The 15330-nt window shown below is 47.5% G+C and overlaps 1 protein-coding gene across 2 annotated transcripts in view; it reads left to right on the plus strand.

Moving 5' to 3' along the window:
- WDFY4 (WDFY family member 4) overlaps window positions 1–15330 on the plus strand; it is a 227691-nt gene that overhangs the window by 70866 nt on the left and 141495 nt on the right. For both annotated transcript variants that reach the window (XM_084793895.1, XM_084793896.1), the window contains 10 exons: window positions 5349–5563; window positions 6487–6581; window positions 7405–7621; window positions 8025–8101; window positions 9193–9414; window positions 10433–10611; window positions 11043–11274; window positions 12747–12892; window positions 14085–14196; window positions 14614–14804. In XM_084793895.1, coding sequence (XP_084650021.1) covers window positions 5349–5563; window positions 6487–6581; window positions 7405–7621; window positions 8025–8101; window positions 9193–9414; window positions 10433–10611; window positions 11043–11274; window positions 12747–12892; window positions 14085–14196; window positions 14614–14804 — 1686 coding nt within the window. The remainder of the gene's footprint in view (window positions 1–5348; window positions 5564–6486; window positions 6582–7404; window positions 7622–8024; window positions 8102–9192; window positions 9415–10432; window positions 10612–11042; window positions 11275–12746; window positions 12893–14084; window positions 14197–14613; window positions 14805–15330) is intronic.

The following is a 15330-nucleotide window of genomic DNA, read 5'->3' on the forward strand; positions in this document are numbered from 1 at the left end:
GCAGCCCCCTTGGAAATAAAGCATTTTAATGCAGCCCCCTTGGAAATAAAGCATTTTAATGCAGCCCCCTTGGAAATAAAGCATTTTAACATTTTTTTCCTTAAAAAAAACAAAACAAAACAGAGTTCTCGAAGAAGCTGACTTTGGGTGTAGTGATTTTATGATGTCTGTCAGTGCAGCACTGTGGACAGATTCGCTCAACATGTCAGCCTCCTTGAACACACTTAGTTGTATCAGCCCGTTTTCTATAACTGTGTGAAAGCGAGTGAGGCTGCAGGACTTTGTTAAGGAGAGGAGATTTTAAAGCTTCCTACTGAGGTACTGGGAACTAGCTAAGCTCTCCTGAGACCATCTTGGCTGATGACACCGAGATAGAGGGAAAGTGAGCCGATGGCAGGAAATTGGGATCCCACAGGAAGTAGGCTAATTCTGTCTGAGGTCTTAACTCCAATGACTCAACAACTTCCCACCAGCTTCCTTCTCTTAAAGTCTCATGCTGCCATTCTAGGAACTAAGCTTCCAGAACATAGCCCTTTAGGGGACAAGCCACATCTACATGATGTCACCATCCCACTGAGACCCTGTTGTTACTAGACTCTGGGAATTATTAATGTGGACCAGGAAGAAAGCTGGGCAGAAAGAGGGAAATAAAAAAAGAAAAATATAGCCCAGGATGGACATCAGGCTTGACTGTTAGGCAGAGAAAGTAAAAATCGCCTTAGGGCCACCTCACAATTGCTTTGTGAGTTATCTTTGAGAATCCAACCCACCAGCCAGCCTGGTGACCCTTGACCTTACCTCAGCGTCCTAATTGAACCACCTTCCCCTTTCCTGCACTGGAAGTATTATGCGTTAGGGAAATCAATCCATTTGCAGAGGGAGAAACCAGACTGGTTTCCTGCTCCTGGTCATATTTTCACTAAAACCCCATTTTACTGGAACCAACATTGAAAAAAAAACCAGCCCATTTTATTCAAAACAAGACAATATTGGTATTGATGGAGCCGCAGTGATCATGGCGACAATCAATTTCGCCTCCATTATGGGGTATTGAGCAGTTTTGGAGTGAACTTGTGGCAACATTAAACAGGATCAGCATTTTCCCTTTGAAAACTTTTTCTTTTTTTCCTTTTTGCATATTTAGATTAAAGTTATACCTCTCTGGTTGGGGGGAAGGAACACACACACACACACACACACCAAGTCAAAGTCCCTAAAGCAATAAGTAAATACTTAGTGGTAATGAAAATTGGAGATTGGAGACATTTCTTTTTAATTCTTATTAATAATACATTCTGATATTATTTTTGAGCCTTGCTTCATACAGACTGTCTCCCCAACTCTCACCCCAAATTAAAAGAGTGCCATTACCAAATGACAGCCCGAGTTCTGGTAGAGAGAAGGGTCAAGGTAGGAAGACACAGGAGTACAGAGAGAAGACGATGAGTTTCACTTGGATGCAGGGAGAGACAGAGCATCGGAAGAAAGATGGAGGAGACAAGTCAGGGGAGCTGATGCGTTTCCACACAAAAATGGTCACTGAAGCACCAGCAACGGCTCTGCAGTTGTTTGATGCACGTTATCTTCAGCATCACTGCTTTTAGAGTCTGGCCCCTGTTGGGCTAAGTATGGGTTTCAGCAAGCTCAGCCTACCGGAGATCACACTTAAATGGAATCCTACTGCGGTTCAGAAGTGGCTTGTAAGCATGTCCCTCAAGGGTTCCTGTGATGGAAGCGCCATTCCCACTGAGGTGGTGTTGAAGTGGTGGGGCCTTTAAGAGGCAGAGCCTAGAGGGAGGCCATTGGGGATACTACCTTTGAAAGGACCCCAGCAGGTTATCTTAAAAGAGAAAATTGGTCCTTTTTTAAAAAAAAAATCATCTCTGGCTTCCTCTCTCACCTTGTGACCTCCCCTCGCCCCTTGCTTCTGTCCTTGCCAGAGTGCTATCTGGATGCGGCACAGCCGAGTAGGTATGCCATAACCAGAGCCCGGCACAAATCATGCCCTTAACCCTCACAAGCTAAATAAACCTTTTAAATATCTACAGTACCAGTCATCTCAATATAGTAACGGAAACCAGGCTAACCATCTCCTCTACATATGATATGTCTTAAGCATCAGTGAACAGCGGTGTTGACAAAACAGTGACTCTTTGAATGGCAAAATCCTTCTCAGCAGGGAAGTCATTAAAATCATTCTGACATAATTGTATGGCCCCAGCTTGTAAATCAGTTTCACTAAAGGTAACTTAGACATGGCACATTAAAGGGCTGGAGGGAACCTCAGGGTAAAAGAGCTGGCTACACCAGTCCCCCAAACATGAGCATCTGTAACCCCAGCATTCCTCCTATCAGGAGATGGGAGGCAGAATGGACAACTCCTGGAAGCTCATGTGCCAGGCATGGTGAAAAACAAAACAAAACTGGGAAGAGAGCCTGTCTTAAGATAGAAGGTGATGGCTGATTCTGAAATTGTCTTATGTCCTCCACATATGTGATGTACACACTGATGTGCTCGTTCACATACATGAGTGCTCTCTCTCTATTACACACACACACACACACACACACACACACACACACACACACACACACACACGGAGGAGAAAAGAAAGGGAGATTACTGAATGTCCTAAGTTTGAGACTAGGTAGGTAAGCTTTAAGGTTAGCTGTAGGAACTAATTTTTTTTCAATCTAGTAGTAACTAGTGGCAAATAATATACACATATTTCTTTCCTTGTTGAAACCCACAGGCTGCAAAATTGCAATCCAGTGGAGGACCAGTCGCAGTCACTTTTGTCCCTTAGTAACAAGAAGATGGGCTTGACTGTCTTTTGGCACAAGGCTACTCAAATGGGTGCACCTGGCAAGAAAATGAGGTGATTCTGAGCATGAAGCCCAGAGCCATCATCAGTCACTTGCCCATGGCTCCGAGTAATTCATCTTCTCTGAGCTCAGTTTCCCCATGTGGAAAGTAGAGATGGCCATGGCATCATGGTTACACAGTCTATACATGTTGGAACGCTGAGAGCACACCCTAAACACCCAGGAGTTACTGATGCCGCAGCTAAAATGTGGCCCTCAAAGTAAACACCAGGTCTCAGCCTCCCTCCTACTTTTAATAATCCATGAAGTATGCTCAGGGCTATGGGAAACATCTGCTCTCCCAGACACAGAATCCTGTTATTGCATATCCCTTACTGTGCACCCACGGTCTTCCTGGCTTCTCATCCATGCCACCTTTAGTCCGGGAATCTCTTGAGAGCAGACAATGTCTGTCTTACTAGTGTAGGGCCCCTTAGTACCTGTGTGGGGAACAAGAGTGAGAAAGGAGTGGGGAGGCTCCTGGAAAACCTCCATAGAGGATGGGAGTAGCAAGCGTCCGTGACTTGGTGAGACCAAATGCCAGTACTCGGGAGAGAGACGTCATAGCCAGCCTCCGTGTCTGCATAGTCCATGGATTGGATACAGTAGAAAATGTGGCGTGCATACTGAACTTGTGGACTTTGCTTCTTGTCATTATTCCCAGTAGAGCGTAACACGGATGGTGCAGCATTTGCGTTGTATTAGGTATCCTAAGTAATCTAAAGATGGTTTGAAAGGTGCAGCATGCTGTTCACTGGTGAAGTGGAAATACCATGGCATTTTATGTAAAGGGCTGAGCATCCGTGGGGTTTGGCATTGGAGGGGAGTCCTGGAATACTTCTGCCACGAGGTGGGTGGGGAGACTGTACTCAGGTGGTTCCTTTGTGTTTCCTTCTGGCTTTGCTCTGGTACCTGAAACATAACATCGTTGACACTGTCCTAGATTTCTTATACCACAAACTAGGACAAAGACTTAAAATACCAAAAGAATGATGGTGCCTCAGGTCATTGTACCAGGACATGGAGTCTGGCATTAGAACAGGGCCATTGTGAGCACAGCACTCAGGAGAAGGGGAACAAAGCGTCACAGTGGCGCAGGGGGAGGGGCTGAATCCTTGCTGGTATCTAGCTTCAGCTTGAGGCAGGCACTCTGAAACAGATACATTCTGGTGTGTGTGTACGGTTATGGATATGTGTATGTATACATATATACATGCCTGTGTACATATACATATATCTATATACATATACATATGTAGGTATATGCACATATGTGCTCCTATGCACATATGCATGAGGGTGTCTGTGGTCCCTGGACAGTCACTGTCTTATAGAGGACACCCACTCAGAGCAGTACTTGCCCACAGGGAGAAGGAAGTCCCCTGTAGCAAGGTCTAATTGGTATTCTTTTTACCTGAGACTTTAGCTTCACAGAATAGAGAGACCATCTTTTTGTTTTAAGGGAAATGCAAGCCCCTGGCCCCGATCCTGTGTCTCTGGGGGTCTTAGCTTTCTACAAAGGAAGGAGATGATAAAAAAACACACTGTACTCACTCAGATGTCTACTTTTCACACTTTGTGCTCCCTGTTCTCTGTGCTTTAAGGGATACAAAGAAAGTGAAAGAGCTTGAGCCTTTTTAGGAGTAAAATGGGGTGCCATGTCTGTGGAGAACAGTGTACTTAGGACTAAGAGAAGGTCAGAGAAGATGCCCCGGCTAGAGATGGTGTGTGGGGCATATTACTAGCTGTCCCGTTAAACGTCTATATGGCTTGAAAGGGGGCAGTGAAGATGGTATCTGCCAGAGCCAGCAGTGTTGTTCCTATTGTTGTCTCTGTGTCTGTCTGTCTGTCTGTTTCTCCATCTGTTTCTCTGTCCCCGTCTCTGTCTCTCTGTGTCTCTGCCTCTGTCTCTCTCTCCGTGTGTGTGTGTGTGTGTGTGTGTGTGTGTGTGTGTGTGTGTGTGTGTGTGTGTATTGACTCTTTTTGGCTATTCAGCTAGTGTGGATCCACTTTTTGTACTCAGGGCCACAAACTAAGCGTAGACATTCAGTGGAGATGTGGACCAACTTAAATAACCACTCTCCAGGACCAATAGCTTCCTGATAGAAGGCCATAAATCTGCGACCAGACTTTCCTACCTTTCACAGAAACTATAAGTTATCATTTCTATAGCAAATCTTTAGATGTTTTCAGTGTTAGCAACCGAGTCAGAAAGTTTTCCACTGTTAAATATTCCAACACTGCATTTCCAAGGATGACCTAGACTCCCCCTGCCTCTGTGCAGCCTGTAGTCTGAGTTGGTGGCTGACGCCAGCAGCTGGCTTTCCTTGGCTTATCTGACATTGCAGACAGGACTAGCATTTAAAAGAACAGCTGAGGCAAGTGGGGTACAAGTGGCTGTGGGGAGCACATGTGGCCTAACAAAGCCACTCTGAGGGTATTCTGCTCTCCCAGACTTACAGCTTGCTTTGGTCACCTCCTAGCTTTCTGAGGAAGTCCAGTGCTCTATGGCCAGTCATCTCTTGTCCCTGGTGAAATCGGAGAAGAACCGCCAGGTCATGTGCGAGGCAGGGATGCTCCGGACACTCATGACCTTTTGCCACAGGACCCTCAGGACGGGTGGCAGTGTCCTGCACTTGCTTCTTATCAGGATCTTCGAAAAACTTGGTTCCCAAGCCATCGAGCCAGATGTGCTAAGGTACAGCATGCACTAAGTATTGAACACCACAGAGCCCATGGCGGGATAATGTGTGCACGGCGGACAGCCGCGTCTACAGGGGCAGGTACTCCCATCCACCCTCGCCTCCACTCCAGCACCAGGTGTCTATGCACATAGACTAGACATAACCTCATCTGGGATGCTTTGGGAAATGGAGGTGTCAAGTATATAAAGCTAGAACTAAGCCATGAGGTCTGGCCTGGATTCACAGGCCGGACTCTGAAGAGCTGGGCTTGCATGGGCAGAGGCCAAGGAAATGTGCATAGGACCAGAGGCAGGACTGCATGGAATCCTGCAGAGGTCTTCCTGAACACAGGAAAAATAGAAAGGACTCAGGAAAAGGGACAAGACAGAGGAGGGACATGCAACACGCAAGAGAAGTCGAATCTTTTAAAACCTTTACTGCCTTGAAAGCAGGACAAAGAGAAAGGCTCAGGTTCTCACGCTATTTACAAGGGAGCAGAGAAGACAGAGGATAACCCCTCCAGCTGGCAAGTCTGGGACCCAATGGCTGGAGCAGTCCCCTCTTGGTCACTCTCAAGACCCTGCAAGACCAGGCCACCAAGCTCTGAACACAGGAAATCACTGTAGAAACATGTCAATGCTTCATAACATGACAAGCCTGGCTCGCAGGTCCCAGCTTCAGCCACTCTGAGCTGGATCACAAGACAGGGACATACATGTTCTGAGTGCCTTGGAGGGTCTTAGGACCTCAGGTCTTCATGGACCTCCCAAGAGTCAGCCACAGCCCTTCAGACAACACCAGGCCTCATCTCCATGACCTCCCCTCGCAATCTTATTTCAGGGGCGGGACCACGAACACTGGGTGTCCAGGGAAGTGGTCTGGAAAAGTTTGCCTGTAACATGTCTTTACTGGCCTCTCTTAACGTTGTGATGTTCAGACAGTTCTTAAGTCTTGGAGTTCGTCCACCTCAGTCAGCTGCTGGGAAAGGACTCCATTCATCTCACGAGCATGAAGATGATCCTGGGTCCTCAGGTGAGGAGAAGGAACCGGGACAGGTTGAGGGTGTGAAAAATTAGCATTTTTATTTCCGGTGAGTGATTGTTCATAAGATGGAAAAGTGGGCAGATTTATCCCCTGCTCTTCAGTGGGGCAGAGGAAGTATACTCAGTGGTGGGGGTCCCTGGAGAAAAGCAGATCTAGGTGGGTGTCTGCTTGACCTTTTATACCCAAGATCACAAAACAACGGTGTGGTTTCCTTTTCAGGGGTGCCAGGTGCCATCCTGAGCAGAGATGGGCAGGAAAGCTTTTTGTAAAGTTCACAGCTTAGGGGGGGAAGTAGGGTGCTGAGAGAGAAAGCATTGGATGATGTCCAGATTCAAGCCAGCTATCAGAAGCCATGCCAAAGCAGGGCACCACTTTAGGAAAAAGGATGTTGTAGACACCTTGAATGCAAGACTGCACAGAGCACTGAGTCAAGCAAAGGGCAGTTAAGAAGCAAAGGTGAAGAATTAGGCTTGGAGCTAATTCTTGTGCCTGCCAGTGGCAGGCAGATATGGAGGACAGAGCTGCCCAAGTCACTGTGAAGTCAGCAAGCCTAACAGCATCTGCGAATGCTATGTCAGAAGGAAAAACATGCTGGAATTAGCAGGAAAAGTCCTTAGAGCTGATCGTTGCCACTGTTCCATGAAATCTAAACCAGCAGAGTCCAGATTGAGGGTCCATTTGTCTTTGGAAAGGGCCTGGTGGCTTTCAGAGTGTGCTCCGTCAGGTTGTGGCAGGCACATTTGAGATATTGTCAGGACAGGAGTGAGCCACAACAGGCAAGGGCACATCTTATTCTTGCTTTCTGACTCAGGATCACGTGCAGATACAGCCGAGAAACCTACGGATGAGAGGCCATGCCTTGGAGGGTCTCAGGACCTCAGGTCCTCACGGACTTCCCAAGAGTCAGCCACGGCCCTTCAGACAACACTAGGCCTCATCTCCATGACCTCCCCTCGCAATCTGCAGCCTCAGAGGGCAGCCCTGACGCCGTCATTTGTGGAATTTGACATGTCTGTGGATGGTTATGGGTATGGAGAAGTCTCACTTATTTGGAAAACGATTTATTAGTTTCCCAGTACCTGTGATGATCTATAACACTGGCTACACAATTGTGGCCTTCCTGGTTTCCGTTGCTCAAGAAGAGATGTGTTTCAGTAGTCAATACTCCTCTATCCAGAGGAGAAGGGCAGAGGGTTTAGCCTTGGAGGACCAGAGTCATCCTCTTCCCTTCTATATCTGGTTCTAGAATGTTTTCCATCTTGTCTGGTCTTCAGGGAGGATTCATCCTTTCTGGGTATTCTTGGAACCCTGTGGACTAAGAGGGCACATTGCTTCTGTAGTAGGATGGAGCAGGGAAGTGTCACAGCACAGACAGTTGATGCAAGGGATTGCCAGGCAGTCCAATGACCTGTAAAACTTGCCTATTTCCAGCTGTCTGTTTACTCCAACCTTGTCTACGGTCATGGGGACCAGCACAGAGCACTCCATCTCTGGAGGGACTGGATCAGGTAAGCATCTTCCAAGCCCTTGGCTGGCTCTGGTTACAGATTTCTATCTTGTATCTCCAGGAAGCGTGAACCTTCCTTTAGTCCCAAGTTTTTGCAGAAGAGTAACCTTCAACCTACTACATCTGCTTACACTCTCTTAGAATGGGTCTCCTACTCATCATTGCAGGGGCTTACTCCACAGTCAGGGGGCGTCAGGTAGCATTGACAGCTGTGCAGATGGTGCAGCTGAGTCTGAGCCATTGTATGGGAGGCAGGGATAGGTGAAATTGAGCATCAGATGCTGTCAGCTTCCTCTAAAGTGTAGGAACCTCCAACAGGAGGAAGTGAATCAACAGGGCAGCTCTTGGCATGAATCCATGGCAGATGGTTTCTGGACATCAGCTTGAAGTCTGGGTAGGATTTTCAAAGCATTACACTAAGTTGACAACACACTGGGCAGGGCAGTGCACATGCCCAGAGGTGCCTGAAACCAGCAGTCCCTATTATCAAAGCCAGGTCCCAGGTTTCAATGAGGACACAGTTGGTCTTCTATAGGCTCAGGATGAACTTCCTTTCTGTGGGTGGTATCAAGCATGCTGACATGGCTGCAGATGCTAGGATAGTGGGAACCGTGGCCCCATCAGTACTGCCAGTCCTACTACGACATGAGAGGAGATGGGGTTTCCTTGTCTAGGCCATTTCTCCACCTTAGGTTCTGCTGAGCCAGTGTCCTCACCTCCATGGAACTGAAAGCCTGACTTTTGATTGGTTGCAGTTGCACAGGCTCAGATAGTGACTGATAGCCTCAGGGACAGCGACTTCTCTGTCCCCTTGGCAAGGCTGCATGGACTGGAGAGGCTCAGAGCAGCAGGGCTCAAGGTCTGCAGGAATACCAAAGACCCCAGTGAGCCCCCTTATCTTGGTATGAATACTGAGACGTATTCCATGCTTGGTGGGCTTGGAGTGAGTGTGGAGTAGGCCAGATGCACCACCAGTATCTGGTATGCGTAATGTGTGCCTACCTAGCAATGTGGAGTCAGAGCTACCTGGGGTCTCAACTCGCTTCCTGGGTAAGACAAAGTGCAAAGCCGTGCCTTGTGTTCTACCCTCAGGTGCTCCCCGGCCATTCCCTCCACCTGGAGGCCTCACCTTCTCCTGTTGGTTTCTGATCAGCCGGCAGGCCACTGCCATGGAAGGCCACCCTCTGCGCTTTCTAACCCTGGTGCGCCACCTGGCCAGGACTGAGCAGCCCTTTGTCTGCTTCTCCATCAGCCTCTGCATGGAAGACCTGTCCTTGGTTGTGTCCACAGAAGAGAAAGAGTTCCAGCCTCTGGGTAAGGCCTTGGGATCCAAAGCTTGTGTGGAACTCATCTGGGGATGAGGCTGAGCCAAGATGCTCTTGACATGGATGCACCTGAGAAGCCCGGCAACCTCCTGTATCTTCATCTTTTGAAGTTGCCTCCGGTGAAAGGTCTAAGAGATATTTGCAGTGTGCCACTGTGGTCTGGGCTCTGCGTGGTTTTAAAACTCATGCTCATTGACTTTGCAGAATACTACTTCTGCCATGACAGGAGGAACACTGGTGGGCCTTAGAGTTTGCCTCATGGAACCACAGACTAAATCATTAGAACAAGGTTTATGAAGAGTATACTCAACTTAGTTAAAGCTGAGGTGGCCCTAGACCTGTCTACAAATAACCCACATTCAGAGGGCTGACATAGTCTGTGTGGCAACTTGGTAGCTCTGGGTGCCCAGGAGCCTGAACCCGGCTCTTTCCTTCTGACTTGCACATATTCCCAAGCTCACCTGCCTTATGGCTGAGCCCAGCTACCTCAAGCATTATTCCTGTGTATGGCTAAATATCACTGGTTCACAGCCAAGTGTACGGAAGGTCTCAAGAATGGCTACATTCTTGGCACACAGGCAGATTGCTTGACTCCTTTCTCTCAGGTCACCTGACACACACCATCACCCTGGCGTTCAGTGGTTAGTGCCTGGCTGAAGCCTGCTGGAGCTGACCTTGGGTGACTAGCTTAAGCTCTCAGCCTCAGGGTAGTAAGTGGAAGCAATGGCAACACCATACTTCACAGGGTTGTGAGCTTGTTAAATGAGGTAGTGATTGTAGCCATGCTTAACTCATGTCTGGTACAGAGTCTGAGCTCAGGCAGTGATGGTGGAAGCTAATGCTGTAGGCTTTTCTTCTTTTTTAAATGAAAGGGAGTATAGTCTGGTCTATATCTATACAGATGTAAGGTCCGTGTGGACTGACCAGGGATATCATCCTGCTTAGTGCTCTAGGATCTCTGTAGCATGATGCCTTGTGTGAGGTGCAGTGTTTGCTCTCTTTTACAGATGTCATGGAGCCTGAAGATGAGGCAGAGCCCTCTGCAGGCCGCCAGCTCCAGATCAGGTGCACCCAGCTGCTGGCTTGTGGACAATGGTATCACCTGGCTGTGGTGGTCAGCAAAGAAATGAAAAGGCATTGCACTGTTACCACGTATCTGGATGGACAAGCCATTGGTTCAGCCAAGGTCAATGTCAAAGCCAAGATGCTGCCTTGATATGATCTGCTAATTATTCATTTCCCTTTTTTACTTGGGGGGTGTGTGTATGTATAGGTCTGTATATGTGTGTGGGGGTGTATGTATAGGTATATATATATGTGTGTATGCATAGTTATATATATGTGTGTGTGTAGGTGTATATATGTATGTGTGTAGGTGTGTATGCATATAGTATATATATATAGGTATATGTATGTGTGTATATGTAGGTGTATATGTATGTGTAGGTGTATATATGTATGTGTGTAGGGGTGTGTGTGTGTGTGTCTTTCTGACTTTTTAGATAAGATAAAAGTTTATTTTGGTGTGATAAATGTGGCTCTTGATGTATCACTATACATTACTTTGATCAGTTCTGGGACAAAGCGTCATTCCCTTCTTCCATCCTGTTTTTACAGATGTTGTACATTCAGGCTTTACCAGGGTCTTTTGTTTCCATGGATCCATCTTCATTTGTGGATGTTTATGGCTATATTGGGACCCCTAGAGTTTGGAAACAAAAGTCATCATTAATCTGGCGTCTTGGCCCTGCATACCTCTTTGAAGAAGACATATCAGTGGACACACTAGAACTTATTATTAAACTTGGCCCGAGGTACTGTGGTAACTTTCAAGCGGTGTACCTCCAAGGTATGGAGTGTTCTGATTTATAATGATTCTGCTGGTATTAGTTTTTAAGTGGGCACCCGGTTATTTATAGAATGTTTATAAAGAATAAACTCAGCACAGGTCAATCATTAGGGAAGGCCATTGTAATTGGATCATTATATATTTACAATCCAAGAGAAACTGTCACAGAAGAGGAAATGACAATATCCTTTAGATTTCAACTCCACATCACCTAATGGAGGAGGGTAGGTGAGTAATGCCATCAGCAAAGAAAGGGAGGGGATTGAGATAAATACGTTACATTCCTTTTAATGAAGACGCTTTTTAACTAAAGTATACTGCTGTCTTCAATTATTAAACAGGCAGACAGCATCCCCATTTTCTTTATTGATTGTTGGCTGTTCAAGCAGGGAGCTTGCTCTCTGAGCTCTGCCAGGTCCGGGGGGTCAGTTCCCATCTGGAAAGAAAGACAAATGCATCTGTGTTTGAAGGCCTTATGTGTAGCCAAGGGCGATCGAGTGCTGCTGAGCGCTCCAATTTCCAGGACCAGGTCTTACATGAATTTCATTTTCTGTGGCAAACAGTCTTTGCCAGAGCAGGTAGGTCAGGTCTGGAGCCCAGGTTTCACCGACTCTGTATTTGAACAGTGTTCGTTTAGTAGGGATTTGCTGTCAGTCACTTGGGAACCGGAGCACTAGGACGCTAAATGGGAAGTTCACAGTGGCTACACAGCTCTTAGGTCTGTCGGCCCCACCCCCTTCCTGTTTCAGAAAAAAAGTTACTTAGCAGCAAAAATTAAATAAATAAATAAATAAATAAAATAAAAATAAAAATAAAAACAAAAACAAACAAATAAACAAAAAAGATTCAGGCATGGTAGCACAAGCCTTTAATCCCAGCATGCAGGAGGCAGAGGCAGGGAGATTGCTGTGAGTTCGAGGTCAGCCTGGTCTACAAAGTGAGCTTAGGACAGCCAAGGCTACACAGAGAAACCCTGTCTCAAAACAAACAAGCAAACAAACAAACAAACAAAAAGCAGCTTGGAAGTGAAGAGATTTGATACATGTTTCTTCTCCAGCAGTTTTACACCTGACACACTTTTATTTATTGATACTCAAGAGTCAATCTTGAGAGATTGCCCTAAGTGTATTGTTGTCATTGTTTTGGGTTGTTTTTGTCTTTATAGGGTCTCACTATATAGACCAGGCTGTCCTCAAACTCACAGAGATCCATTTGCCTCTGGCCAGCCCCTGCCCCCAACTACTGGAATTGAAGTGTGCGCCTCCAGACTTGGTCCTGCCCTCATATTTATATTAAGTACCATAGAAGCACAGGTGGGGTAAAACTTACACACAAATATGCAAAATGTAGCCACCTGCAGACATTTTCCCAGTGATCCTTTTGCTGGGTGGCAGTGGGTATTTGACTGTCAGAGCGTCAATTTCTTTCTCTGTAAATGGAGGCTAGAACTGACTAAAACTATGCCTTTGTAGGAGAAGGGCCAGAGAGTGAAGCCACGGCCCTCATCTCAGAGGAAAGGCTATCCTTCGGTCTTCATGTCTCCAGTTCTTCTACCACCAGCATAATGAACATCAGAAACACCTACAATGAGGTGGACAGCCGTCTGATCGCCAAGGAGGTACAGCCTCTTACACCCCTCACTTTTCCCCAGGGCCATTGCCACTGCATGGCTTTCTTCAACTTCTAGGGCGTCAGTTCACCGGTGCTGGCTTATTTGTGGATGGATAGATACACGCAAGCCACACTTCTCCCTTCACTTGCTCAGACACAGACTGCTTCCCCACCAGGACTAACCCTTTTCTGTTGAGCTGCATAGAGAGATGGCTCAGTGGTTAAAAGCACTGGCTGCTCTTCCAAAGGACCAAGGTTCAGTTCCTGGCATCCATATGGTGGCTCACAACTGCCTTTATCTCCAGTCCCAGGGGATATGGCACCCTCGTCTGGCCTCCACAGGCACCAGGCACACACATTGTGCACATACATACATGTAGGCAAAACACACATGCACCCAAAGTAAAGAGAAAAGGAAAAAAATTGCATAGAGAGGAATATATATGCTCTTTCTGGTGAAGAACTTGGAATACTTTCAATATCTTGATTTTGGAAACTTGAGGCCTCATCTCTGCTTTGGACACTACTGCTCTGTGAACTCTGAGGAGTGGCTGGGTGGCTGTAGTTTTGCTTTTCAAGTGAGCCCACAGGACACCAAGCAAATGAATGTGCAAAGAAAGATGCTAGGCTGCTCACCGTTTCCTAATTCCCACATACATAGTCTCTTTTGAGTTCGGTGCTGACAGGTGTTGCCTGGTTTGTTAGTGTTCTCTTCACTCTCACGGACAGAGGGCCCCCAGGGAGCAGAACTGAGGCCTGGCATACACCCAAATGGTCTGTATGTGGTCCTGCATATCCTGATAGGGAAGACGGAATCCCTCTCCTCCTGGGCATCTGGAATAAGTAGTAGAGGCCGGGCCTTGGAGAGCCTGGACCGAGAAGGTCTCAGTGGTAGTGTTTCATCGTTGATGTCATTGGGTTTTCCCTGCCCCATGGTCTCCTCTTTGTGAGCAGGTAGGGTATGCAGAATATGTGTTTACAGCTGGCTCGGCTGGCTCCTTTGCAGCTGTACCGCAGTTGGGAAGTGGGGCGGGGATCCCACATTTTTAGCTTCAGCTCCTAACATTGGTTTATCCACTAATTGACACATGTAGAACGCCAGCCTTAGGCCTCGGGGTGTCTGTCCTCTCGGGGCTCCTGAGCAGCATTCCCAGGGTTTTTGTTGCACTAATTGTTGTCATTGTTGCCATTTCCTCTAGATGAATGTTTCTTCCCGTGACAATGCCACACCTGTGTTCTTGCTGAGAAACTGTGCCGGACACCTCTCAGGGTCACTTCGGACTCTGGGTGCTGTTGCTGTGGGCCAGCTAGGTAGGTCAAGCACCAGACTGGATTTTGCTTTGGGGAAGAGGGCTTGTGTATCCTTAGACCTCTGAGGGTGAGAGACAAGATGGATTATACTGGGGGGGTTGTCTTGTGAGAAGGACCAAAGTTGAGACCAAGCCCAGCTAGAGAGTGGCCAAAGGGTACAGCTCAGCCAGCTTGCTGCTTCTGCCTGATGAGCTCAGTCACTGACCACATGGAACCACAGCGGCTTAGCCCTGGAGCACAATGAAACAACAGACAGGCTGCCAGGACATCTGCAGCTCCAGTCTCTCTTCCCAGCCTATCTCAGTGCATGGGCCCCCTCTGGCCGTGCATGGGCAGAGACACAGGCAGCTGCCAGGGGTTGCTGCATTACAGTATTGCTGTGACATACTGATGACATGTCCTCTTTGGCTCCATCAGGGGTGAGGGTGTTCCATTCCAGCCCAGCAGCTAGCAGCCTGGACTACATCGGAGGGCCTGCCATCCTCCTGGGCCTCATCTCCCTGGCAACAGATGACCACACCATGTACGCGGCTATGAAAGTTCTGCACTCTGTTCTGACTAGCAATGCTATGTGTGACTACCTGATGCGGCACATCAGTGGGTATCAGGTAATCGCATCCTCTGGGCTGACCCTGCAGCTTCCCAAAGAGGTGTCACCCCCTAGGAGGAGCTTTTCTCGCCCAGGTAGCATTGCTTCAGGTCAGGAGTGACTTCTGGAAAAGAGTATCCCAGCAAGCCTCGTGTCCCTCATGGAGGCTGCTCAGTGATCTACTGACAGAAGTGCTGCTCATTACAAGACCATAGCAGAGTAGAGTCTGGTGACAGCCAGCTGCAAGCAGCTCTGTCTGGGCCAGCTTGCTCACCTGTCTGCTACTGAAACATTCTCCATGACTCCAGAATCATTTAGGATTGCCTCACTCTGCCTCCCTTCACAGGGGCTGAGAGTTCAGCTTATAGACACAGACTGCTTTGAAATCCTGCCTCTTCTCCTTTAACCTTTAAAGGAATTGTTTACATCTGTCCCAGTGTCCCCATCTACAAGATCTGGATTTTCACCCCTCCCATCTCTTGCCTTGCAGTGAGGATTAAATGATTCCATACAAAGTGAAGGGCTCAGATTAAACCTGACCAGGA

Source organism: Acomys minous (assembly GCF_964271855.1).
Source record: "Acomys minous genome assembly, chromosome: 9".
In the NCBI taxonomy this organism is placed as follows: Eukaryota; Metazoa; Chordata; class Mammalia; order Rodentia; family Muridae; genus Acomys; species Acomys minous.